General features: G+C 40.8%; 2 protein-coding genes across 5 annotated transcripts in view; both read left to right on the forward strand.

Moving 5' to 3' along the window:
* wsb1 (WD repeat and SOCS box containing 1) overlaps nucleotides 1–19,673 on the forward strand; it is a 30,309-nt gene extending 10,636 nt beyond the window's left edge. The window contains exons 3-9 of the mRNA XM_075474173.1: nucleotides 485–768; nucleotides 2,842–2,973; nucleotides 6,547–6,647; nucleotides 8,946–9,118; nucleotides 16,259–16,372; nucleotides 18,157–18,264; nucleotides 18,370–19,673. Of these exons, the coding sequence (XP_075330288.1) occupies nucleotides 485–768; nucleotides 2,842–2,973; nucleotides 6,547–6,647; nucleotides 8,946–9,118; nucleotides 16,259–16,372; nucleotides 18,157–18,264; nucleotides 18,370–18,532 (1,075 nt within the window). The 3' untranslated portion in view covers nucleotides 18,533–19,673. The remainder of the gene's footprint in view (nucleotides 1–484; nucleotides 769–2,841; nucleotides 2,974–6,546; nucleotides 6,648–8,945; nucleotides 9,119–16,258; nucleotides 16,373–18,156; nucleotides 18,265–18,369) is intronic.
* Nucleotides 19,674–25,503: 5,830 nt separating this feature from the next.
* LOC142388657 (unconventional myosin-XVIIIa-like) overlaps nucleotides 25,504–26,868 on the forward strand; it is a 152,536-nt gene continuing 151,171 nt past the window's right edge. For 3 of the 4 annotated variants that reach the window (XM_075474174.1, XM_075474177.1, XM_075474175.1), the window contains exon 1: nucleotides 25,505–25,721. The gene's annotated coding sequence lies outside the window, so the exon portion shown is untranslated. Of the gene's footprint in view, nucleotides 25,722–26,868 lie in introns of all 4 variants that reach the window. The other variant, XM_075474176.1, reaches the window with a different exon arrangement.

Here is a 26,868-nt window from a genome sequence, read left to right on the forward strand (position 1 = left end):
CGGAAATAGTTCATTTTTATCTTCTTCATGTTTATCTCACAGATGTTGTACTTACACGCGACTGAGTATAATTGGCCAGTTATTAGTGACATGAGCAGGCCAACCACCATCCACATAATGCTCTTTGGAGGTGATAAACAACGTGTGTGTGTGTGTGAGTGTTGTTTTAGGCGTGTATCTAATGTAACAGACATATCTGACAAGATACAGAAGCTTCATCTGACCCAGTTATTTAGTCCAGTTATGCCATCTTAGTCTTGGACCATTCAAGGACATATATTGCCGAGTGGAAGCAGAGTGGAAAAGTACAAAATAGGAACATAAATTGTTTAGTGTACTACAGAATATGAGTACATAATGTCTAAGAACAAAGCCAATTATAACACTATATAATTGATTTTTCTTAACTTTTATTCTTATATATGTGCATTCTTGAATCGCTGTGTTTTAACTTGCTTCACTTTGTCTTTCTCTTTTGCCTTAGTTCAGTGGGCCATGGTGGAGAAGCCACCAATGCATCAAGCACCCGGTATTTGTCCCATCAGAACAGTGACGGAGGTCATACAGTCTCGGTGGCTGGCGAACCCCTTGAACACACCATAGACTGCGGTGACATTGTCTGGGGATTAGCTTTTGGTTCCTCTGTGCCAGAAAAACAGAGCCGTTGTGTCAACATTGGGTGGCACCGCTTCAAGTTTGGCCAAGACCAGCTACTACTGGCAACAGGCCTCAACAATGGTCGCATCAAGATCTGGGATGTTTACACTGGTGAGTACAAATTGGAAGTGGTTTCTTTCTTCAGCTTTCTCAGTTGGTAAACAGGAAGGACATTTAAAGTAGATTATGAAAGAGAAACCTAAATTCTCTCCAAGATTAGGAACAAATGAAGGCCCATTTCCGGTCCAACAACAGCCCTAGCAGGCAGGGTAGTATTTTGGTATACCTTGTGCCTTGGTTTGGGCTTGCAGCATTTTACATTTGATTTTTTTTAAAAAGCACTCCCAGTGTTTGATTTCAAGCTTCCTTTTTCAGTGGGTTAGGCTCACATTTAATCTCCACAAAAGTTTGTAAGATCTAATAACTTTCAGTTGTACCACTATAATTGTTGTTTCCATTGCCAACAGAGGCAAAGTCATACATTCATTACAACTTCAATCAGCTGTGGAAACGGTTCACAGTGCACGCTCCAAACTGCAGTGGTCAAGTGAGCTCCAAAATGAATGAGAAGAAAGAGCTCTGAAAGTAGTGAATCCAAGCAATTCAACTTTTAACTCAAATTGTCAGGTTCTAAGCTGAAAATAAAAGCGTAAGCAAACTGTTGAAATGCAAACCACCTAAGATTTAAGTTGATACGTGATCTGATTCATTTGCACTGTGACCCTTCCCAGGAGCTAGAATTGTGTGTGCTCCATTCACATTGCCTGCCATATTGTCCAGTTCCAATTCAGTCCCTATCAGATACACCAGATTTGACTGTTTTTAATCCTAACTATAGGTATTTGACTTTCATGTGAACGCAAATGCCAGCTAAAGTTGCAAGAGTGCACACGAGTGCATACCTTTTTACATTTGTCATTTGTATCAATGACAGAAAATGGGAACACACAAACGGTTCTGAAAAAGATGCTGTTGCAGCAAATTTCTGCATTGAATAGATTTTAAGTGATTGGTTGGAACCATGGAAGAGAGAGAGGGGTCAGACTGGAACAAGCAAGAATAGTTTTTCAATTCAATAATATTTTATTAAACCCCAAAGGGAAATGATTTTGCTGCAGTATTAATTATTATTAAAGATATAAAACCGCAAACACATATGTAGAAAGTTGTAGCAGAGGGGAAGCTCGGTGGCTTGGGGTGATGTTTTTGTAGCTTAGCAAAAATTTAGCTGATGATGTTAGCATTCCGTTTTCAGTCAAATTTATTTGTATAGCACATTTCATGTACAAAACAATTCAAAGTGCTTTCCATAAAATAAAAGCATTGCAGCAGGGAGTGTCAAAAGCATTAAAAATACATTAAACAATATAAAGAGAAATGAATAAAATAATTAAAATGAATTTAAAAACAAGCAACAGTCTAGATAAGTTCAAAGATATCGTGCAGATTTCGTACATAGACACATGAGAAAATAACTGTTTTTAACCTGGATTTAAAAATGTCTCCATTTGGTGGCAGTTTGTTCCACTTGTTTGCAGCATAACAGCTAAATGCTGCTTCTCCATGTTTAGTCTGGACTCTGGACTGGACCAGCTGACCTGAGTCCTTGGATCTAAGAGCTCTGCTGGCTTTATATTCTCTGAACATATCACAGATGTATTTTGGGCCTAAACCGTTCTGGGATTTGTAAACCATCAGCAGGCTTTTAAAATCTATTCTGTGACTGACTGGAAGCCAGAGTAAAGATTTTAAAACTGGTGTGATGTGTTCAGATCTCTTAGTCCGGGTTAAAACTCGAGCAGCAGCGTTCTGGATGAGCTGCAGATGTTTAATGCTCTTTTTGGGAAGTCCAGTTAAAAGAGCGTTACAGTGATGGAGTCTACTGGAGATGAATGCATGGATGAGTTTCTCCTGGTCTTTTTGGGAGAGGAAACCTTTAATTCTGTTGATGTTTCTTTAAATTAAAGTGTTATCTCCAGATTAGCTGTTACCAATTAGTAAAACAGATAGTGTAACAACTTTTTCCCATTGTTAAATGTGCCTAAACATGACTTTCCTGTCTTCATTTTTTAATTTCTCAACAGTATATATTCTCCTTTGAGCTTAGCCAAACAGATTGTACGACCAGCTCTAAATTGCTGACATTCAGCTTTTTTCATTTATGCTCTGTTTGATTTGTCCCAGGAAAACTGTTGCTGAACTTGATGGACCATACTGATGTAGTGCGACACTTGACCTTTGCTCCTGATGGCAGTCTCATGTTGGTGTCTGCATCAAGAGATAAGACCCTTCGTGTATGGGACCTCAAAGATGATGGTAAGTAGAGAACAACCTGTCGTGGTAAGCTGTCTTTGCTTTTCTTTAATGCTGAGAAAGGCAGTCATGTACATGAGGTCCAGAGTTGTCACTCCCAGATCGCAATTCCAGCACAGAGGAGAGATCAACCATTAAAAAAAAAAGCACATGACTTAAAAAAATGTGTAGTAGATGACTTTCAGCCCTCCTCCAACACTGTTGGAAAAGATCAGTCTAGGGCTGCAGCAAACAACTATTTAGGTAATCGAGTATTCTATAGATTATTCAGTCAATTAACCGAGTAATCAGAAAATAAAATTACTTTTCAATGATTAAAAAAAGAGAAAAATGTACATCATGAACTTGCTTTTAAGTATAGCCATAATCAAGGCTAGGGGATATGACCAAGAAACTTCATTTTCTAAAAACTTCTAGCATTATATTAAAAATATTCCTTAAGAACTTTAGGTATTTGCTTTTTTATGTCAACATCGCTTTGTTTCTCCCCATATTGCTTTTATTTACTGTATTTTGATGCAGCTGAAATCTTAAATAAGCCTCGTATTTGCTTTTTTATTGTCTGTTATTAGACAACACAGTGAATGAGAAATAAACTGAAATAACACCAGTTAACACTACACCTTAACCAGCAGTCCCTGATTTTACAAATACAACATTGGCTGATTTAAAATTAGCTTTGGCAACATGTGTTGAATATTAGTTCACATTAACAGCTTAAAGGCTTGAATTGAAATGGAATTAACCTGCAACTACATAACCACAACTTTGGCAGATTTCCTGGCATTAGTAGAAGTAAGTAGGATGAGACTGTATGAACAGCTACATCAAGGGAAAAATGTATTCAAATGTTGCACAATTACTATTCATGACTGTGCTGCAAACAAGACGTTAAAAAACTTAACTGAACACAGAGATGACAAGCATTGCACAACAGCAGTTACACTCAGAAGTGGGAACATCAAACAACAGCAGTGAATAACTGCAAAAGTGCATTTAGTCAATATGTATTGAGATGTTTAATTATAAATTCATTTGTAATTGTACATCACAACAAACAAAAAGGTGAGCCCCAAGGTTCCCTTGGCATTGTGCGTGTGGAAATGCTCTTACTTTCACTATTAAACAGAACTTTTTTTTTTTTTTTCCCCCCGACTAAATTTCACCAAACATTCACGATCATTCAAGATTTTTTTCCGACCACATTTATTCCTTGGATATGATGGTTCTCCACTATACTTCCAGTTTTTAATGATGTGTTGGACAGTTCTTAACCCAATTTTAGTAGTTTCAGCGATCTCCTTAGATGTTTTCTGTGCTTGATGCATGATCTGGGGTTGCTACAGTTGGTCAGGTCTGGGTTCAGCAATGTTATGCGCCCAAAGAATGAGGTCAGCTGACTACCACTGAATGACCAGGTTATTCCATCAGTGGATTTTTTTTTTTTCTTCCCTGACGACACAGGCATTTTCCTAGGTGGCAATTCATTACTCCAATTCAAAAATGACTCAAATTAGTGGTTCAGGGAGCATGAGATATAATTGTCACACATGGATTTGTCACCACAGAGTCCAGACCTTAACCCCATTGAGAATCTTTGGGATTTGCTGGAGAAGACTTTGCGCAGCAGTCCGACTTTCCCATCTTGGGATGTCACGATACCAGACATTTAGTAGTCGATACTAATACCAGTGAAATTCCATGAATCTCAATACCCAATTCGATACCACAGATGAAAAACAATACATTTCATGTACTTCAGCATACTCATTTATTAAAACCATTTTAACATTACAAAAAAAGAACAGTGGTATGTAGCATTCAAGTTGTAAATAAAAAATAAACCACTATTAACATTGTATCCATTTGATACCCCTGAAGCCCCCGGCATCACCACTTCGTGTCTCTGGCCTCTTCTTTGCTTTTACATATATGTCCCGTAGCTTCTTCCTCGCACTTTTACAAAACTCTTTCTTTTCCTAAAGTTCTGCCAATCTCTGTCCAGTTCTGGGAGTTGACGTGGTCCTTATGTTGTTTTAGTGCAGTGTCGTACAGGTGCCTGTACAGACGCACTTCCTCGCTGAGCCTAATTTCAAATCGGTCCATCCGGTTTGTCGTTCTCAGCGCGTGCAGTTACAAAATTCGACTGGTGCACGACAACGCGTTGCGCCGCCTTTTCATGGCGCGTGCCAGGTGGAATACGTCATTTTGACGTTGTGCGCCGTGAGCGCCGTGTCAACTATAAATCTATCTTAAATTGTTAAAGGGATATGCCACCCCCAGGCCAAATTAAGTGTATCCCCGCATTCCCGAGACATAAATAAGTGTGTGGGAGCGTTTTCCTGGCGACCCAGGCATTGTCCGAATCTCACAGCACTGACCACTGCTTGGTTGCGCACAATACATACATGCTAGCGTCGCCTGCGTCGCCAATCGAAATATTTTGCCCAACGTGAATTAATTTACTTGATTTACCTTCTAATTACTGTGTGAGTGGTGTACTTTCACATCGAGTGCAAATGACTGTCTAAATCTACACGGAAGGTTTGGTTTGCTCATGTCGGTTTGGGACTAGTTTCCAGTGCGGAACACACAGCCGAAGCACACTCCCCGCTATGTCATTGGGAATACCCCCCTTCACGCTGGTTTGTTTGAAGAAGTCGGGGGTGGGGATTCCCAAAGACGTAGCGGGGAGTGTTCTTCGGCTGTATTTTCCGCAACTGAAACTAGTTCCCAAACCGACATGAGCAAACCAAGCCTTCTGTGTAGATTTACACAGTCATTTGCACTCGATGTGAAAGTACACCACTCACACAGTACTTAGAAGGTAAATCAAGTAAATTAATTCACGTTGGGCGAAATATTTCGATTGGCGATGCTAGCATGTATGTATTACGCGCAACCAAGCCGTGGTCAGTGCTGTGAGATTCGGACAATGCCTGGGTCGCCAGGAAAACGCTCCCACACACTTATTTATGTCTCGGGAATGCGGGGATACACTTAATTTGGCCTGGGGGTGGCATATCCCTTTAATGGTGCAATAAGCTATAAATGCAATGTGTAGTATATCTGTTTTCATGGAATAAATATCTGTTGATATACGTTTCTCTCTCTCCCTCTCTCCGACTCATATTCACACACACACACACACACACACACACACACACACACACACACACACACACACACAGTAACCAAGCAGGTGATCTCAAGATCAATAGAAATTGTAAGACTTAGCTTTAAGTCCCTCAGCATTGTCAGACAGTTAAAGAATAGGTTAAATTATATCATGCTTGCTGATGTATGCAAATTGAACCTTTTCCTGGATATATAATTTCCTAATGAAAAGAAGATTTCATTTGTTACTCTTTTTTTTGTTGTCTATAGCAAGAGCAAGACTTCGTTTAAAATGATTTAACAAGCTGTTTTATGCATGTTTCATAGATATATTTCCTTTATTTTTGAGATTCTGAGTTTGTAACTATCCGATCTATTGCTCTATCTGACTTCTGTACGTATTACTTGTTTGGTTTGACTGAAATTGACAGCATTAAGCTTGTCCCTTTTGTCTTCCAGGTAACATGGTGAAGGTTTTGCGTGGGCATCAGAACTGGGTGTACTGCAGTGCCTTCTCCCCTGATTCCTCCATCCTGTGTTCAGTTGGCATGGGAAAAGCGGTATATGTTCATGTTTTGTTTTTAACGATGACTTTTTTGGAATTATGTTTTCTCTTTTGTGAAGAGTTTGATAGCTAGTCTTTGTGCAATTGCTTGTGACCATTATGCTCAATCAGCCTTCAAATTGCAAGTTTGCTTCCACCTTTCCTGCCCTCCCATTTCCTCCTCAGAACAAACTGTTCAGAGACATAACTAGAGTTACTTGTATTTATTTTCTGTTTGCACTTTGATTTCTGTGAAAAATAGGATTTTGGTTTTGTGAGGTTTACAAGCAGAGCAGACATGAGGTACTTTTTAAAATGACTTGATGAAGCGGGAGAGACCGGTGGGGGGGGGGGGTCTTTTACTGCTTTAATTAAAAGAATATTCTTTAAAAAGCTCATTTGTAGATTAATTTTTCATGACCTTATATTACCAAATTTGTTTCTGGGTATCAATTCAAAAGACTGGCCACCATTAATTTAACATCATCAGTGTTATTTCAGTTGAAACGTGGTGGTATTGGTGGTAGTTTTGTTAGGCTCTGTGTCCCTACAGTGTGTGTCTTGCTCTCCCTGTCACAGGTGGTGGCAGAGCTCAGTGTGTGATTGGTTTTGAAAGGAGCGCCGCGCTGACATTTTGAGCAGCCGGTATAGACCTTGGACGCACAGTGCACAATGCCCAAAGGCCTGGCCAGGGGCAGCCTGGCACCTGACCCACAAGGTCATTCTGTACGTAGGTGCTGCTACGTGTCTGTCTACTTCTGCTGTCGCAGTTCCTCTACATATTTTAGTTTCAAAATGTGATTAAATGGGTGGCCAAATATTATCAACCCCCTCCACCCACCCTGACACGCACACACACATGTTTGTTTTTATATTTCCGTGGGGATTTTTCATTCACATCATGTTTTCATTAGCCCCTTATCCTACCCCTAACCATCACAGCCTAATGCTTAACCCGGAAACTAACGAGGATCTAATTCTAATCCTAAACTTAAAAGCCATTCTTACACCAACTTGTTGTAGATTTTTTTGTCCCCACCATGATGTATAAACAAGCACACGCACGTACACACAAACCCCACCCCTGTCCTTTATCTCTAAATAGGTCCATGCACCATCTGCACATTTTTTTTTTTTTAACTTTAACTTGACACTACCTTCTGTCAGCAATAGCCAGCAACTCTCAGTACTTCCCTAGACCAGCTCTTTTTTTTAAAAGACCTTCATTTTCAAGTCTTACAATACTATTGTTATAGTTGTTATACAAAATTATTGACAATTTTCTTTTTGCTTTTACTGAGCAGTTGTATCATTAAAACAGCCAGTTGTATGATAGCTTTCCAGTTCCTGTTCTTGTATGGCATTTTATGCTTTTGCAAGGATGATGCTACTTAGTACAGCTGTAGACTAAAACATATGAACAACAGTGAATTATATTGTATTGCATCTGCAGTCTTTAATCAGTAAAGTTATGGTTAAAACCCCATATTTGGAATGCAGCAAAGACAGTTATGCTGTTTTTACTTGAACTTGCAAAACACGAAAAAGGGGAAACCACCTGATACCAATGGGGAAAAAAGCCTCTTAAAATCCGTACAATTATTTTGCATGCAACCAATATGTTTGTATAAACCAATGACTGCATACAAAATTTGTAACGCATGAATATTTTAAGTTTATTTTGAAAATCAAATAGCGATAGGATGAATAATTGCATAGTCCTCTGGTACACAGGCCTCATGGCGACTTATACTGAAAAAAGATACTAAAAATTCAGGCCGTGAGTAACTGTTAGAATAAAACATTTTCCACAGATGACCACTCTGTGTATGCACTGGTGTTCTTTGCCAGAGGTGTCAAGCCTTTGGCCCTAAAATATGTATTTCTCTTGCAGTATGTGTCTCTCTTTGTAGGCTTCTGCTGGAGATTCGAGCCTATTGTAAACAGAGTGAACTAAAACTCTGAAAGAGGAAACCAGTGGAGTATTTTTTTTTTTTTACTATAAGTTACTACTTTTTTTCTTTTTTGTGTGTGTGTAGACCTTTCTGTTTAATACTAGAATTCTCTAAGTGCATTCATTTTGAGTTTAAAATCAATCAAATAATATAGTTTTTACTACTGAATGAAATGCTTATGCGAACAAAGCAGTACAGTGACATTGAGCATACCTTTGACATAAATGTTTAATTCTGTTTTAATTTTTGCTGCTTAAATTTTCTATAATTCTGCACATATAATAATGATACATTTAAGATTGTGTATCTCTTGTTCAAATCATTAAATGAGCTATAACAGTCCTTTCTTTAATTTGCAGGTGTTCCTATGGAACATGGATAAGTACACATTGATACAGAAGCTGGAGGGGCACCACAATGATGTGGTCTCCTGTGAGTTTTCACCAGATGGGGCACTGTTAGCCACTGCCTCTTATGACACCAGAGTCATCATATGGGACCACCACAAGGCTACTATCCTCCTGGAACTTGGGTAAGAAAATAACAAATTATATGAAGGTCCTGGAAAGAGGGTTTGGGTACACTTAAATGCAAGATTATTCATGACTGCACTGGTAGGCTTCATTTGTAAGAAATTCCATTCAAGGTCTGCTCACCAACTACTGCCAGTTCTTTCACCTGTATTTTCTCCCCTTAATGGACAGTATCCTTGGTTATCATTTTAATTCCCGAACATCCTGATGTTATTTCTATCTAGGAAGTGAAGCATTAACTTTTTAAATACTTGAAAATAGTTTATAGTGAGCGACAAGTGTATTTTAAAGAGACCCAGTTAAACTTTTGTTGAATAGTGGTTATAAGTGAGAATTGTGTGACAGTTACTTATGTTAAAACTAGTGCTGCCAAAATAAAAATGTTTTCAGTGTGTTACATTTATCTCTCTTTAATACTGTTACAAAAATTTGTGCCAATAATGCAAGTGAATTTGTAATTGGAGTCATGATCCACATTTCATTCCAGCCAATGCTGGTACGGCATTAGTAGTAGTTCAGTTGAGAACATTCTCTGTACAATTGGAATCATTAAGGTTAGTTTTCAGAATGTATACAGTCAACAATATTAAAGGCAAACCTAGCACAAAACAACAGGGGCCTCATGTACAAAGACTTGCGTGAATTTCCTACTGAAACATGGCGTACGTTCAAACCTAAAAGCCCTCCCTACGCACAAAAAAAAAACCCAGATGTATGAATCAGTGCGCACGCATGAATCCAAGCACATTTCCTTTGTACATTACAATCAACGTGGAATTGAACGCACATGTCGGAGTACCGGGCTCCTCCCTGTCCACGCCCCTACTTAAATATGCAAATCATATTTAAATGAGCCCTGCACCTGAGATTCCCCTCTCTGCACGATTAGAAAAATTAAAAGATATAATGAGTAAGACGGGGGGGGGGGTGGGTGTAGAATTTCACGGAAAGCAAATTGGAGGTGCTACTTTCTGAAGTGGAGGCGCACAAAAGTGAGCTCTTTGGCACGCTGTCCTCCGGCATAAGCAGCAAACGTAAGAGGAGTGGGTGGGAGAGCGTGTGCGAGGCTGTCAATAATGTGGGGTCTGAGAAGCGCACACAAACAGAAGTGGTCCGACATTAAAGGGCGGTTTATGGTCGGAAACCAGGTCGTCTGCGTGTGTGTCGCAGTTAACGCAGACATGCCGCCCCCCCTTACGCAGACACTCTGGTGCACCTCCCCAAAATTGTAACTCACCGCAGACAGTGCCGCAGATATCGCCGCAGGGAGGAGAGAAAGGAGGCCTCTGATTGGTCAACTCTACATCCGCTCTACACTATGCGTATTTCCGGTTTGCTAACCGGCTAATGGTGACGCTAACCGTGACGATTCTTTCGCCTCTCTGCCAGCTCCAGTAGTAGCAATATTTCTTCTATTTCTAGATCGATCAGCTGCATCTCAATCAAAGTGCGCATTCGTCCAGTCGCCATTGTTGTTTAATGACCTCCATAATCGGAAGAGAAACACGCCACCCACCACACCCACAATCCTAGCTTGTTCGCGATTGTCCCTCTTGCGTTGTGGCGTGGAATTAACATAGCGCAGACCGCGCTTCAAAATTGGGCATAAATCAAAAATAACTGCGTCATGTCTGCGACAAGCTCACTGCGACACACTGCTGCGAGAGTATACACGGCCCTTGAGGTGGATGTGAAGCGGAGACTGGCTGCCCACCGCTGCAGTGTGGCCAAAACAGACGGGGAGACAGGAGAAGAGGGGCCCACCCTGTTTGAACAGAGAGTCGGTGCAATTATGTGTGACACTGTTCTCTCTGGGGTGGTGGGAGCACATCTGAGTGACTCCGATTACCCCCCCAGGTAAATACCTATGTATTCGTGTAACTCACAACAACGTGTTCATACAGTAACATGCAGAAGTGCGCCGGGGAATAGGTGAGGCTGATTAAGACATTTCACACTTTACGCACGGGGTTATTAACATTTGCCCACAGAGACAATCAGGGGCTTGTTAGAAAGATCTTAAGCTGAAGTGTAACCAGCAAAAAACAGCAAGCTAACTTTAAACACCGACTATGATGTTGTGGAGACGGGATAGAAACTGGGGGCGCACATACTCAATGCACGTCACGAGGAATAATATTAGGACAATTACACGAATAAGCCAGCCATCACGCACAGTGCCAGCTTGTAAGTCTGTTCCCAACGATGCTGTTACTCAGAATGTATGAATCGTGCGTTGCACCAGGCCACCTCACCACAATGTTGGTTAATTGCATTTACGCATCACATATGATCTGTGCATCGATCATATGAAAATGTTTCCTGTTAACATACAAATTCAATTTGTGATGGCGCTTTTATAGCAATGTGTGTGCAGTCGATAGCTCCGATTACATTAGAAAAACCGACTCTCGTTGCAAATTGGCCTCCATCCATCCATCCATCATTTTCCGCTGGTCCGGGGATCGGGTCGCTGGGGCAGCAGCTTGAGCAAAGAGACCCAGACGTCCCTGTCCCCGGCCACTTCCTCCAGCTTTTCTGGGGGGACCCCGAGGCGTTCCCAGGCCAGCCGAGAAACATAGTCTCTCCAACGTGTTCTGGGTCTTCCCCCGGGGCCTCCTCCCAGTGGGACGGGCCCGGAACACCTCACCGGGGAGGCGTCCAGGAGGCATTCTCACTAGATGCCCGAGCCACCTCATCTGACTCCTCTCGATGCGGAGGAGCAGTGGTTCTACTCCGAGCCCCTCCCGGATGACCGAGCTTCTCACCCTATCTCTAAGGGAGAGCCCAGACACCCTGCGGAGGAAACTCATTTCGGCCGCTTGTATTCGCAATCTCGTTCTTTCGGTCACTACCCACAGCTCGTGACCATAGGTGAGGGTAGGAACATAAATTGACCGGTAAATCGAGAGCTTCGCCTTCTGGCTCAGCTCCTTCACCACGACGGGCCGGTGCAGAGCCCGCATCACTGCAGACGCCGCACCGATCCGCCTGTCAATCTCCTGTTCCATTCGTCCCTCACTCGTGAACAAGACCCCGAGATACTTGAACTCCTCCACTTGGGGAAGGATCTCATTCCCGACCCGGAGAGAGCAAATTGGCCTGTTTGATGTATTTGATATACGTGGCTGAGATGCGCATAATTCTGTCCCACTCCGGCTCAGGCTCGACTGGCACAGTCCCAATCGGTTGGCCTCTGTGTTGCGCTCCAACGCCGGCCGCAGCTCTGCGCACTGTTCCAGGAGGATTGCCCTCAAAAGTGGCTGAGCCGGTTGTCATCATGTGCCAGCAAATCCTCTCTGTCTCTGAACACACGCTCTCTTCGAATCTCTCCAATGCAGCCATTGTTTTTAATGGTATGCATTGCACCACTTTGCGCATGCTTTTATATCCACTTGTGTAATTGCAGACACATGGGTGTGTTAATTGTTCATCAGTGTTAATTGTTCACGTGTCAATGAAGAACGTACGCCACTTTTGTGCGTACGCACCCCTTTGTACATGAGACCCCTGGTGTGGCAGCCTTCTTGTTAAAGGGGAACTCCGGGGCATTTGAAGCGCGTTTCCATTGCTAGAGGTTGTCAAATACTGACAGTAGGACACAGAGAGGTGCAAATCTGCGCTCCCTGTGTGGAGATCGCGCTGTTCGCACAGCGTGTCATTCGAGGCTAATACGTGGTGGCTAAGGGGCAACTGCTAACCCTTCCACGTAAAACAACAACTTGCACACAGCAGAAACGTCACACCACTTTATAAACCATCCGACAATAAAGTCACAAGCCTTACCATCAAAACCATATGCATGGTTCTCACATTACTGGCATGGGGACGTTACAAAACAACTTTATAAACAGCATGTAACTCACCGGCTGGTTGTAGGCTCGCGCATGTGAAAGCCCAAAAGAGTCGATGGAGGATAATCCCATATACAAAACAATTATATTCTCTAGAAAAACTGCGTTCAAGTATTTAAAACATTACAACAATACATGCCCAGTAATATTGATGGGAACAGTTCCCCGTTGACCCTAAGTCCTTAGGAACTTGGGATACTGAGGTCTGCAGTGTTCAGCCTCATCTTCAGCCTTTCTTCACGCTACACTGAATTTGACAGCTGTTCAGCTCCTGCATCTCTGCCATGGGAAATTTCAGCACGTGGTGCACTTGTCCAAAGACGGAGTAACTTTGTCTCGCCTTCCTCGGAGCGGACCTCACTTCACCTTGAAGAGTTTGAGTTTATAGCTAAAGATATTGAACATTGTGATCCAAACAACTGTGATCATAAAATTGGCAATTATTTTATTAACTTAGATTTTCATCTAGTTGACCTCCTACATTCAAAACCCAGGGGAGAAAGTCAAACTTGTTTGGAAAGCTTTAAAGCAGTCCAGCAGTTTATTCTTTTATTGGCTGCAATGAGCTACTTCAGGCAATGGTAGATGAATTCTCCTCTTCTGCTGATGAGATCACATCCATGGTTGCAGCCCTCCAAGTCAAACATTCCTGCTGTGAGCATACCTGGAAATATTCTAAACCTTTGAGACATGCATACTTTCTCACAGTATACTTGCACAATGAGAATGGTAAGAGTGCATCAGGCTTCCAAGACGATCCAACCTTCAAGTCTCTATTTTCACACAAGCTGCACCCATGCGTACATTCTCACCTTCACCCTTTGTATCACCCTTTCAACAGATCGAAGGGGGGAGACAAAAAGCCACTCAGAGACGCTGAGCGTAACCGCCACGTCAACAACCTGAGGATGCATTCACATGCAAACCCCAAGGCATACTCAGAAACCATGGCCCAGAATTATCACCTGCAAACTGAGCTGTCAGATGACAACCAGAGCATCAAGGCCACAAGGGTTTCGAGTTTTTTTTAAAATGTGATTTAAAATGTTACGACGACCTTCTGCAGCAGCACCTGCCTGAAGGACCTAAATATGTTTGTCTAGATCAGACTGAGTGCTACATTCTGCAGTCACTATGTAATCAAATGCAGTGAGTGATCAAGCAGACATCTTTAGGTGCCAATTTCTGTTTCTTGGCCCAACACATTTACCTCCCTAATGAAGATTCTAGTCCAACTATGTCATTGTTATATTTTAGTCTCTTGTATCTGCCACTGGTGACTGTTCAGTTACCCAAAGCAGATAGGGTCAACACATGCCCCGTTGGTTAATGGAACTCTCCAGCTGTTATGAATGGACATACACTAACAAATGAACTCTTTTAGTTGTGGATTTAACAAGTGGTCCCAGGATTGCACATCGGATATAATCCTGACACCAAAGGGGGGATGTCACCAACTGAAGTCATTCATCTGTGGAGTAAACGGAACTGTACTTTAAAAGTCCATGGCTTCCTTTCCAGGTAGCCACACCCCCTGTTCCACTCAGTAAAATGCCTGTTCTGAAGTTCAGGCACTGAGAATTGGAACTGATCCCTCTTTGTGGCTCAGTTTCTTCACTCCAGTATTGAACTGGATCAAGTTCTTGAAACATTCCAATGAAAAGTGGTTGCTGCACATACACAATCTCTAGCTAACTCTTGATGGAACATAACCCTCAAATATAGTTTATCCACTGGGCTCTCATATCCTCTGAGGCTGTTGGTGGATGTAAGATGCATGCTCCTCAGTGCAGCTGACAGCAGAACTTTTCCACAAGAAACTGGCCTCATCAGTCTGGCAGGGTGGATACGAGTGGGCGGGGCTTAAAGGTTGAGGCTTAGCACATGAGGTTTAGTGGACTAAAGTGGTAATATACTTTTTAAAGGAAAAGTGGACGAGCTCCTTTAATGATGAACTTTTAAACAAAGAGGAACTGAAAAAAATGCAATGGTTGGAGAGTTTTACACTTGCTGGCGACTTCAGACAACCCTTATATATGTTCCCAAGAACAGAAAAAAGGGATTTTTTTTTTTCCATTATACGTCCCCATTAAAATGATTTTAAAAAAGCAAGTTTTTTGTTTGTTGTTTTGTTTGTTTTTATCAGTAAAGATGTTATAGGGGACGTTTTTTCTTTCTTTTTTAAACCTGGACCTTATTTCTGGCATAAAATGCGTTCATTTACTCACGATAACAGTTTGGTGAAAGTCGGCGTCCTTCGGAAGATATTTAGATAACTCGAGATCGGCGTATATCCATATAACAGGAGAGAACAGGGCAGAGAAAATACAGCCTCTAAATAAGGCATTATCTGTCTTTATTTCACCAATACTTTAAGACCAATGAATGAATGAACGCGTACTGTTGCACTGTTAGCTCAGAGCTGCCGTGTTGTTCTTATTGGGGGGCTTATCGGGGGCTTTCCACAGACGCGTCTTGTGAGATGACATCATCGATGTGCGCTGCGCCACTGAACTAACAGTGCAATAGAACGCGTTCGTTCATTCATTCGTGGATCTCCCTGTACATGCCGGGCCACAGAGAGTGTGGTACATGAAACACTGCACAACGGTTTCATGTTGGGACAAGGTTTCTGCTGTTTCCATATTTTATCCTCATTATCAAACGGAACTGTTTGAATGCTTGTTTCTTTTAAAAATGAACCGATAGTTTTAAGTGCCGAGCAAAGAGAGGATAACAAGACAAACTCTGATCTTAATGCTATCTGTTGCAGGTAAGGTACTAGCTACTCTTAAGTAGGTCACACAATCCGACTACAAAGAACCCAAACTATCTCTTTTATGGCTTATGATGACTAATTTTACTACCTGTGGACACATTTCTCAGCTTATCTTCTGAAATGGCTATATGTCAGCTAAATGAATCACAATGCCAGCCTCTTGAAGGGGGGATGCTTGGCTTGGGGAATAATAGTACAATTGTATTGAGTATTTAAAAAAATCTTATTTAGAAGATTTTTAAAAGATTACAAAAATCGAACAAAGCTGTGATTACATTATGATTGATTACAGCGATGTGATTAGAAATGTTCATCTGTTGACAGCACTAGTTAAAAATTGTTCAAAGGCAACACAATTACAGAAGAATAATGAGGAATTTCAACCATCTGAAGCCCCAGCTTCTGGACATAACGGACACAGTTTGTGCTGAACTGAAAACAGAACTTGTTTATTTCTAATGTAATACTGATGCTGTTATTAAGTTTCTGCTGTGATCTCTCTTCAGACATCTCTTCCCACCTCCTTCACCCATTTTTGCTGGAGGTTCAAATGATCGCTGGGTTCGCTGTGTGGGCTTCTGCCCCGACGGTCGTTACATTACCAGTGTTACTGATGACAGGTAAGTGTCAAAGTAAGGTCAGAGAATATATTAAAGTGATCATTTATTCTTAAGTGATGCAAAAGTTGGGGTGCTCACAGTCGAGTTGTTTTCTAGCACGTTCCATGTTGGCAAGACCATAGCAGTGATTGCTGGTTTGAGTCCTTACTGTGTTGATCTTTCCTGCAAGTCATTCCCGCAGTCTTTCTCCCCCCTTTCCTGTCTCTCGCTACTATTCTGTCCATTAAAGGGCAAACATGCCCAAAAAAAATAGTTCAAATAAAGAAGAGATGCAGAGGTTAAAATTAGTCTGTGTATTATTAGGTGTCAAAGCCTTGGGAGCTGGGAAACCCTTGGATGCAAGCATATGTCACACGTGGTAGTGTGTTCTTTTTAAAATACCAGCGAACAAGTTGATTTACACTGAAAAAAAAAAACCTACGAACAAAGTAGGGTCTAAAGGTATTTATTACCAATAGAATTAATGAAAAAGGAACAAAAAAAGCCGTCGCAATAAAATAATACTTTTAAAGACGTTCATTTAAAAGCCAGCCACCTTTTCAGATTCGCCAGTTTGTTCGTACCATTAGCCCATGTTTCCCTAAATAACCTCAGAAAAAAGGAATAGATATCATTTTGCAAATTCCCACGCACCATAGAGGTCTTATCTAAAAAATTTACAATAGAATCACATCACTTAACAAAGTGACACGTGACAGGATCAGAGCAGATTGGGTAGGAGAACTTGGAATTGATATCTCCGATGCAACCTGGGATAGTGCATTATATAGAGTAAATGGGACAACCTTGTGTGCTCGCCTTGGCTTAATTCAGTTCAAGGTTCTCCGTCCTATCCATTATAGTAAAGTCAGACTCTTTAAGATCTATCCGAATGTCAGTAAAACATGTGAGCGCTGTCATATAGCAAAGGCCGACTTGGCCCATATGTTCTGGTCCTGTAATAAACTATATAATTTTTGGACTACGATATTTCAAACGTTATCTGAAGCTTTTAACAGAGATATCCAACCCAGTGCTTAAATGGCTATATTTGGAGTCCCAGGGGAGGGTATACCAACGAGAAATAAAATAAAAAATGTGCTCGCTTTTTCAACTCTCCTTGCCCGGAGAAGAATCCTACTTGAGTGGAAATCAGCTCATCCACCCAAAGCCTCCTCCTGGTTGAAAGACCTGATTCTATTCCTTAAATTAGAAAAGATAAAATATTGCATTGGAGGATCGACCCAAAAATTCCATGAAACTTGGGCCCCACTTTTATCTTATTTTGAAAAGCTTGAAGCCCTCCCACATGACTGAAAAGTAAACGGGAATGAAGACTCAGAGACCCCAGAAGACCTGTGTAGTGACAATTAAAGAAAGCAAATAGCCTACTGGTACTGTCCTGAATATCCACTTTTTCTTTATTTAAAAAAAAAAAAATTATTATTTAAATTTTTTTATTATTATTATTATTTTTATTTTGTATCATTATTGTCTTTTTTATTATTTTAATCTTGTATATTTTCATGTCTGTAACATTTTTCTAGTGTAACACTTGGGGTGTACTTTTCAGTCACTATGTTTATTTTTATTATTCAGCTTCTTTTTTTTTTTGTATTGACAGCATGGTGGGGTGAGGGGAAGAAAATAAGAAAAATATGTATGTTGAATAACTTTGATCAATGCTCCTTCTCTCAAATAAAAAAAGTTAAAAAAAAATAATAATAATAATAATAAAAAAAGCCAGCCACCTGCTGTTTGAAGTGTGGCAGCAACTTCTCTAAACCTTTTCTTTACTTGCTCAGGCTGGTTCGTTTCTGGAGCATCGAGGAAAGGGCTCCTCAAGCAATCGCTTCTCTGTCTAATGGCCTCTGCTGTGCCTTTTCTGCTGAGGGGAGCGTCCTTGCTGCTGGGTAAGACACAGCATGTACTGAGAGTTTGCTGTCACCACTGTTTTCTGCTTTCTTTTTTTTATTTTTTATTTATTTATTTATTTATTTATTTCTTTTTTATCATAGGACACGTGATGGTAGTGTGCACTTCTGGGAGTGTCCTCGGAGCGTTGCCAGTCTGCAGCACATATGCAGGATGGCTCTCCGGAGGGTGATGAACACCCAGCAGGTTGAGGCTTTGGCCATTCCTGCACCTCTCCGAGACTACCTGACCTACAAAGTTGTCTGAATCTCTGCACCAGTCTTTTATTTTTTTTATTTTAAAGTTAAAGAACACATCGAACAGCATTTTGAAATAATTCAAGTGATCTGAATATAATGAAAAGAGTTAAAAACTCTGAGCCATGCCCTTGTGTAAGTCCTCCATTACCTTATTTTATATATATTTATTTTTATAAGTGCTTTTGTAATTGACTATACTGGGGCCGGTGCATCATCCTAAGGTCAGGTTCTTTCTGGGTCCTCATGTCTCTTCCATATCAGTGGGAAACTTTGGGGGAACACAAGCTGAAGTTGCCTGAGGAATGACTGGTGATGTCGACTCACAATCAACCCAAATAGAAAATGGTAAACGGCAACATTCTGCTTGAATTGACTTTTTTGAGCACGTGTGCCTTTGCTCCTTTGCCATCTATATTTTGCCTTGTACAAAACCTCATATACAGAATTTCACCTGATATATATGTTGATGTAAAATGTAATGTCTAGAAACATATCGATGTTTGAACATGCATTTTCTTTAATGTCAATTCACCATATAATAGAATTGTGTGTGTCCTACATTACTGTGCACATCACATTTAGACCACACCCTGTCAGTATTACAGTTGGCAATATCTACAACCCTGAAAGGAATCCAAATCAACCAATCTGCTGACTGATTCATATCATTTCTCATATGGTACATAGGTGGTAATTATGTGATACTTTAAAAGATGTCATTTTTGGAATCTACATGTTATTTTCAATTTGTCATGTGAAGAAGGGAGTTCTGAGTAGTCTAAATTCTTATCGTGTTTCGCTGTAGGATGTGGGTACAGAGAATATGTCAGTCAGTCTGGCAGTAAGGTCTGACCGTGCCAATGCCAAAGTTTTTTTTTTTTTTTTTGTCTTTCCAGGTGAAAATGGTTGGGTGGTTCTTAGTTTCTACTGTGATGGCAGCAATAGCAGTAATTGGTTGTGTTACTTCCTTCATTGTACAGAACCTTATCATTGCATTGCATATATACCTGTTACCATTGTGATTGGAAGATGTTTCGCCTCAAAGATGCAGTGTTAATCAAATACATATGAATGTATGAAATGAAAGTTCTTGCAACCTTCTTGCAACACATTCTGTTTTTAGCTACAATAAAAGCTTATTGGCAATATATCAGTTGTTTGTTTCATATCACAACTGTGTCAATTTTCAAAAAGGAGGGAGATTTAATTTTGAATTTAATATTGTATATAGTTTTTAAAGATGTTACGTTAAAGATTTAAAGTTTAAAAAAAAATCTAAAGAATTGGGGATCATACACTGAAACCTAGAATTTTCTTATGTCATAGATTGTGGTTTTGCGTGAGACTGACAGTTCAGCTTGTATTTTTAGGCCCGACTTGTATCTGCAGTGTTTATTCTTATTAGACCAAAGCACACTGAATTATTATTATTATTATTACGTTCCTATATCAATTGCTTTTTTGGGGCCTCAAAAACTCAAAAAATTTTCTCAAAAAAAAAGAGTCCCGGCAGAACAACAACACATCGCACTCGTGTGGATGTACCTGGCTTCAGAGCCCACGAGCGGATAGAGATCCAAAAACGAGTGATAGGTGGAGAGGAGGGGACAGGGAGAGGGTCTGCTGTCCAGATATTGAACTGCTGTCAGTTGGTTTCCGTGCATTCTATGCACCGAGAAAATTCCCCTACACTGTCGTAATTGTTGTTTACATCTCACCGAGGGCGGCACCAACAATAGCATGTGACGTCATCCATGACGCTGTTGCTGCAATACAGATCCAGCACCCTGAAGCATTCATTGTAATCACAGGGAATTTCAACCACGTCTCTATCCTCCTGCTTGACTGGCTTTGTACAGTATGTGGACTGTCCAACACGTGGAGAAAGGACATTAGATCTGTTCTATGCTAACGTGAAGGAGGCTTACAGGACAGTGTCTCTTCCACCACTGGGTAGATCTGATCACAGCATGGTCTATCTACAACCCACATACAGACCGTGTGTACAAAGACTTCCTGTTACTACCAGATCTTTCAGGAAGTGGTCACCAGAGGCGAGTGATGCATTGAGAGTCTGCTTTGATGTCACAGACTGGGCTGTACTGCTGGAGGAAGAAGAAATGGACATAGACATGGACAGGAGGGTCAGCACCATCACAGACTACATTAACTTCTGTAGGGACACTGTGATTCCAGTGAGGACTGTAAGGTGCTATCCAAATAACAAACCATGGATCACCAGTGATATAAAAGTGGGTGTTCCAGAATGGGGATAGAGAAAAGTGGAGGAGTGTACAACAGGAGCTTAAAAAGACATTACGTCAAGCTAAGGTGGAGTACAAGAAAAAGGTGGAGAGACAGCTTTTCTTTTCTTTTCACCCTGTACACATCGGACTTCAGGTACAACTCAGTCATGCCACATTCAGAAGTATTCTGATGATAGGGCTGTTGTGGCATGTGTGCGTGGTGGACAGGAGAAGGAGTACAGGGACCTTGTGGAGGCCTTTACTGACTGGAGGAAAAAGAACTGTTTGCTCCTGAACACCACCAAGACCAAGGAGCTGGTGGTGGATTTCAGGAGATCTAAAACTCCATGGCGGTCAGTCTGCATTGATGGTGGGGAGATAGAGACCGTGCAGTCCTATAAATACCTGGGGGTGGTACTGGACAACAGTGTTGGGAGTAACGGCGTTTAAGTATAACGGCGTTACTAACGGCGTTATTTTTCCAGTAACGGAGTAATCTAATTAATTACTTTTCCCACCGTTACAACGCCGTTATTGTTACTGAGAATATAAAGTGGCGCGTTACTACAATTTGGTTGTAGGCTTTCGGCTACACATCAGCTGCACGCTGCCTGGAGAGAGCAGGGGTGGGGATGATGACACCGTTGCAAATGCGATGATGATTGGCTGTGTGGGCGGATGTACTGCTCACGCTGTCTCACTGCACGCGCTGACGACTAAACACACACAAGACAGCAACAATGGCAACGAGCCAGGGAAGTTCAAAGGTAGCGTTCTCTAACTGGAAGTACCGGCACTACTTCTCACTTGTGGAGATAAAAGGAAAGAATGTGTATGTAACATGCACGCTATGCCCAGGGAAAAAAAAAATTATCCACGTCTGCCTCAAGTAACTCAGATCTAATGAAGCACCTCACATCAACCCATGCAAATATGAAGCACTTGTTGCTTCTGCAGCTGCTAACCCAACCCCAAGCCCAAATCCAGCTAGCTAACCCAACACCAAGCCCAAATGCAGCTAGCTAACCCAACCCCAAGCCCAAATGCAGCTAGCTAACCCAACACCAAGCCCAAATGCAGCTAGCTAACCCAACCCCAAGCCCAAATGCAGCTAGCTAACCCAACACCAAGCCCAAATGCAGCTAGCTAACCCAACCCCAAGCCCAAATGCAGCTAGCTAACCCAACCCCAGGCCCAAATGCAGCTAGCTAACCCAACCCCAAGCCCAAATGCAGCTAGCTAACCCAACACCAAGCCCAAATGCAGCTAGCTAACCCAACCCCAAGCCCAAATGCAGCTAGCTAACCCAACCCCAAGCCCAAATGCAGCTAGCTAACCCAACCCCAAGCCCAAATGCAGCTAGCGTGAGCCCCAGCGAAGGAGGCGGAGCCACTCGAAAACAAACAACACTCGATTTTTCGGGTCTGAAACAGGTGACCACCATCACCATTTTATATTCAATATTTATGTTTTTATTTCTATGCATCAAATGGCAGGCTGCAATCTATTGAGTTCAAATAAATACGGAATGTTCTAAATTACTGTATATAGTGTTTTTATTCTTCAATCAGTTAATATAAACATATTTGATGTTAAAGATGTTATAGAACATAACAGCGATATAGAACATAAAAAATAACGCCAGTTACTTTGCTGAGTAACTAATTACTTTTACAATGTGGTATCTGAGTTACTAACTCAATTACTTTTTGGGAGCAGTAACTGTAACTAATTACTTTTTAAAAGTAACTTGACCAACACTGCTGGACAATAAACTGGAGTGGTCTGCCACCATAGATACGGTGTACAGGAACAACCTTCAATGTCTGCAGTGATATGCTGTGCATGTTTTAATCACACTATCATTGAGAGTGCACTGTTCTATGCTGTTGTCTACTTGGGGAGTGGCACTACAGACAAAAACTGCCGTGACCTGGACAAACTGGTGAAAATGGCTAGTTCTGTGATGGGCTGGACCCTCTCAGAACTTTGGTGGAGCAGCGGATGAGGAGCAAGTTATATTCTTTGAAGGTGAACAATAAACACTCCCTCCACAGCATCCTGGCAGGACAGATGAGCAGGTGCTTTGTCCCCACAGCCATAAGGCTTTTTAACAGTGACTGCTGACATGTTCTCACATTTGTTTGTTTATTTATTTATTTATTTATGTTCTAATATACAATCATTGTAGATATTTTAATTGAGCTACATGACAATTTGAATTTCTCCCACAGGGATGAATAAAGTATTTTTCTATTCTATTCTATTTTCCAAGGGGGGATAAATTTAGATGTTACAGGCCTGTTTCACCTTTGAGAAGGCCACCTTCCTGTACACGCCTTTGTCAGAAATGATGGATCAAAGGGATTTTAAAGTAGCGTAAATATCGCGGATAATGCCTTTTTCACTTCAAAATAATGAACTTTGAGGCTGAATTTCTCCAAAATGATACAGTGAATATGCTTGATACCGAGTGAGTGAACAGTCAGGATGGTCCTGAGTTCAAGTGTACATGCCTTTGTCAGAAATTATGGATGAAAGTAATTTTACAGTAGCGTAAATATCGCGCATGCCTTTTTAACTGCAAAATAATGAATTTTGAGGTTGAATTTCTCCAAAATGATACAGTGAAAGAGCTCTATACTGAGTGAGTGAACAGTCAAAATGTTCCTGAGTTCAAGTGTATCAATCTTTGTCAGAAATTATGGATCAAAGGGATTTTAATTCAATTCATTTCATTTTTATTTATATAGCGCCAAATACAACAAATGTCATCTCAAGGCACTTAGATAGTAAGTCCAATTCAAGCCAATTGGAATTCAATTAATTAATAATAATTCAATTAATTAATAATTAATAAATAGTTGAGTAAAATATTTGCACGCTCCGTATCATGGACGTACTGCATTTGCCATAAATTCTGTCAAACGGGCGCACTTTAAATCGGGAAAAGACGAACGTCTGCTCACTTGACCGCAGTAGCAACAGGGACAGAGATAAACAAACTGAGACCGGGCTATGTATATTTTTAAAAAAGCATATTAAGAATTAATATTACAAAATTATCATTACTTGGTGTTGGTTTGGGTTAAGTAAATTCAGTAAAAAGCTATAATAATAACTACGACTGTGTTTGAATTATACATTTGATATAGAACAAAATATGGTGAGTCAACCATTTTGTTGTGCTGTTCAAAATGTTTATTTGTTGAGATGATGTAAGTTTTATTGTTATCTCTTATGATTTTATTTATATGGCGTTCCATTCTGTTCGGAAGCCATACAATGAATAAACACAATAACTCAGTGGCAGAAACGGTGTACAGGAACATCTATATCGAGTGTGGATTGGAATTCCCAAAATCAGAGTGGGAGATACCTCCAAAGGTAGTAGAGAATGACAGAGCTAAGATGTCGCCAGCCTTAATTTGATGAAGTAGGTTTAGAAAATTGATAAATGAACACAGTTTTGTCTACAGATATGGCAACTGCAACATTTTCTCAAAACAAAAACCGCACATAGTCACTTCAGATTTGGAGTGTGTTTGTTTATGCAACACGTAAATGTGAATAAATGGCACATCATTTTAAAGCACTGCTGCTCTCAAGTAGTGTCCAAATGCATCATCAGCGTCTCTCCTGTCCTACTCAGGATAGTGAGTGAGTGAATGAGAGAGAGGGAACATTTGGAACACAGCCAGGCTAGGCTGATGCATGAGCGTCGCACCCGTGGGGGACGGGGTGTTTCGACACCCCCACTTTTACAGCAAGATGATTTCACCTTTTTGAATTTTCAATGACCAAATAAAGTTTTAACAAATCATAAAATGTGTTTTAAAGACCCTGTACCCTCTTTAGAATAATTCTATCCAGATTTGAGCAGTGTTAACTATTGTAGTTTCCATACAGGACCTACTTTAGGGTGATCAAAATGCAAAAATAAAGCAGTAAAATGGCCCTGTTCTGCATTTGTACAAATCAGAAAAAGGTTTCACAAATCCCAAACAAGGTTTTAATGAATCTATAGCCCCTTTAGAATAATTCCATGCAGATTTGAGCAATGCAACTATTGCAGATTCCATACAGGACCAAGTTTTGGCCGATCAAAATGCAAAAAAAAAATGCAGTGAAATGGCCCATTTAATTCGCGAATCGGAGGCTGGCGAATCGGATGCCCAGAATGGCATGTGTGGGTGGGCAGTTAGCTCATCTGGGGGGGCAGAAAACAATGCCTGAAAAAAATCGGTGGAAAATTTTTGAAAGGTTTTTAGACCAGGACTTTAGGATGCAATAGCTTTTGTTTAACATGCTCCACATTCTCCATTGAGGGTTTAAATTTAAGTAGATACTTGGGGCAAGACATCCAGCCAACTCCAGCTTTTTATTACCTTCATTAAGTCTACATTTCAGATCATTATATACAACAAAAAGATCAGAAAATGGGAAAATCGCCTTTTTTTTTTCAGCAGCAAGGGGTTAAGGTTACGGGGAGGGGTTAACACGATAACAAAAAAATGAATAAAGCTATAAACTTTGCAGATATATGCCTTTTTTAAATCACCACCTGCATTTATTCTATCAATACAAGACACAAACAGAGATAATAAATCGTGGCCTTTTTTCTGTGCAGTTTTCTTTGGATGGACAGCCCCCCCCCCCCCCCCCGTAGCCACGCCCCTGCTTCCCCACATTTAAAATCACTGCTCCACCCCTGGGCTGATGCACCCACATTTGTTAGGGATCTAGCTTTTCTGTGGTGCAGCAGTGCAGCTTTACTGTATGCCCAACAGGGGTAGCTGGTTGACCTCTCAGCTATTGTGATGATTTTTAGGAGCTGGACAGGGTGGTGGTGGTAGCGGAAAACCCGTTGACGGCTTCTGTTGCCCCCTCTGTTTCGAGCTGCACCATTTTTACCAAGGCGCTAACGGTGCTCTGTTTGCTTAGAGAACAGTGAGTATTTGTTCCTTTTAACAACATATTATGTGCTTTCCAGTGAGGGGACACAATTAAATCTGAGAGCCAACAGAGTCCAGCGGAGAAACACTCAGGCGGGCTCCAAAGGATAATTGTAACAAGACCCCTAGTGTCTTGTTACATGATTCGTTCTACAAAAAGCGAGAGCATAGAACTAAGGCAGTGAATTGGGCCAGTTATGCTAGTTAGCTATTTACATCACTTTTTAGAAACCAACACAAAAGCATTAAGAGTTACCGTAATTGTTTACTTAGGTAGCCCGAAGAGTGGAACAATAACACATTGTTGTTTTTTTTATGTAACCAGATGCCGACGGTAAAATCATCCGGTAGCTTAGCTAGCTAATGTAGCCGAAAAGCGACACCTATTGAAGCTGTGTTTTGTTCCTCCGACTCCGCAAGTAATGCAGAGAGGGATTTTCTACATTTCTGTATAGGTTTTGGCATTGTTTTAACATGTGCCGCTGATATAGAATAAGATATTATGAGGTAAGCAGTGAACACAGACTCGTTCTAAGCTTCTCTGAACCGGTCCACATTAATGTGAGAGATGCTGTCCTTTTATTAAAGCTTTGCCAGAACTTCACGATCACAGTAACCGATTAGAACAAAAACTTAAAAAAAATCTGAAAAATGTGTCTTTGGATCATTTTCTGGACTACAATACTGTTTCTGGTGTAAATTCTATTGATCTGTGTGTCAGCTATCTGGTCGCTGTGGTTTTCCAGTTATCTGAGTTGTGTTTGGAAATCTAATCTGCGACATTTAGAAGTTTGCCATAGATTCATCATGTATTCAATTCTGAAACTACTTTCATTAGCTTTTTTTACTTTATCATGTTGCAATATTGATTTAATGTGTAATTTGCCATTTTCATTGCGGTTTAAATGTTCAAGTTGTAATTAGAATAACTTATTTTAAGTAAGAAATCCATTATATGCCAGAACATTGATTGAACATTAGCACTTTTCTGATATTTTTTATATACTAAATTAGTCACAAAGAAGTTCCACAACAGATTCTCAGGAGAAATAATTTAAATATTGTACAAATAATGATGCCATGAGAAAGGATTTGGTTCATAGCAGGGGCGATTTTAGGATCTGGTCTTTAGGGGGGCACAT

Source organism: Odontesthes bonariensis, chromosome 9 (genome assembly GCF_027942865.1).
Source record: "Odontesthes bonariensis isolate fOdoBon6 chromosome 9, fOdoBon6.hap1, whole genome shotgun sequence".
Lineage (NCBI taxonomy): Eukaryota > Metazoa > Chordata > Actinopteri > Atheriniformes > Atherinopsidae > Odontesthes > Odontesthes bonariensis.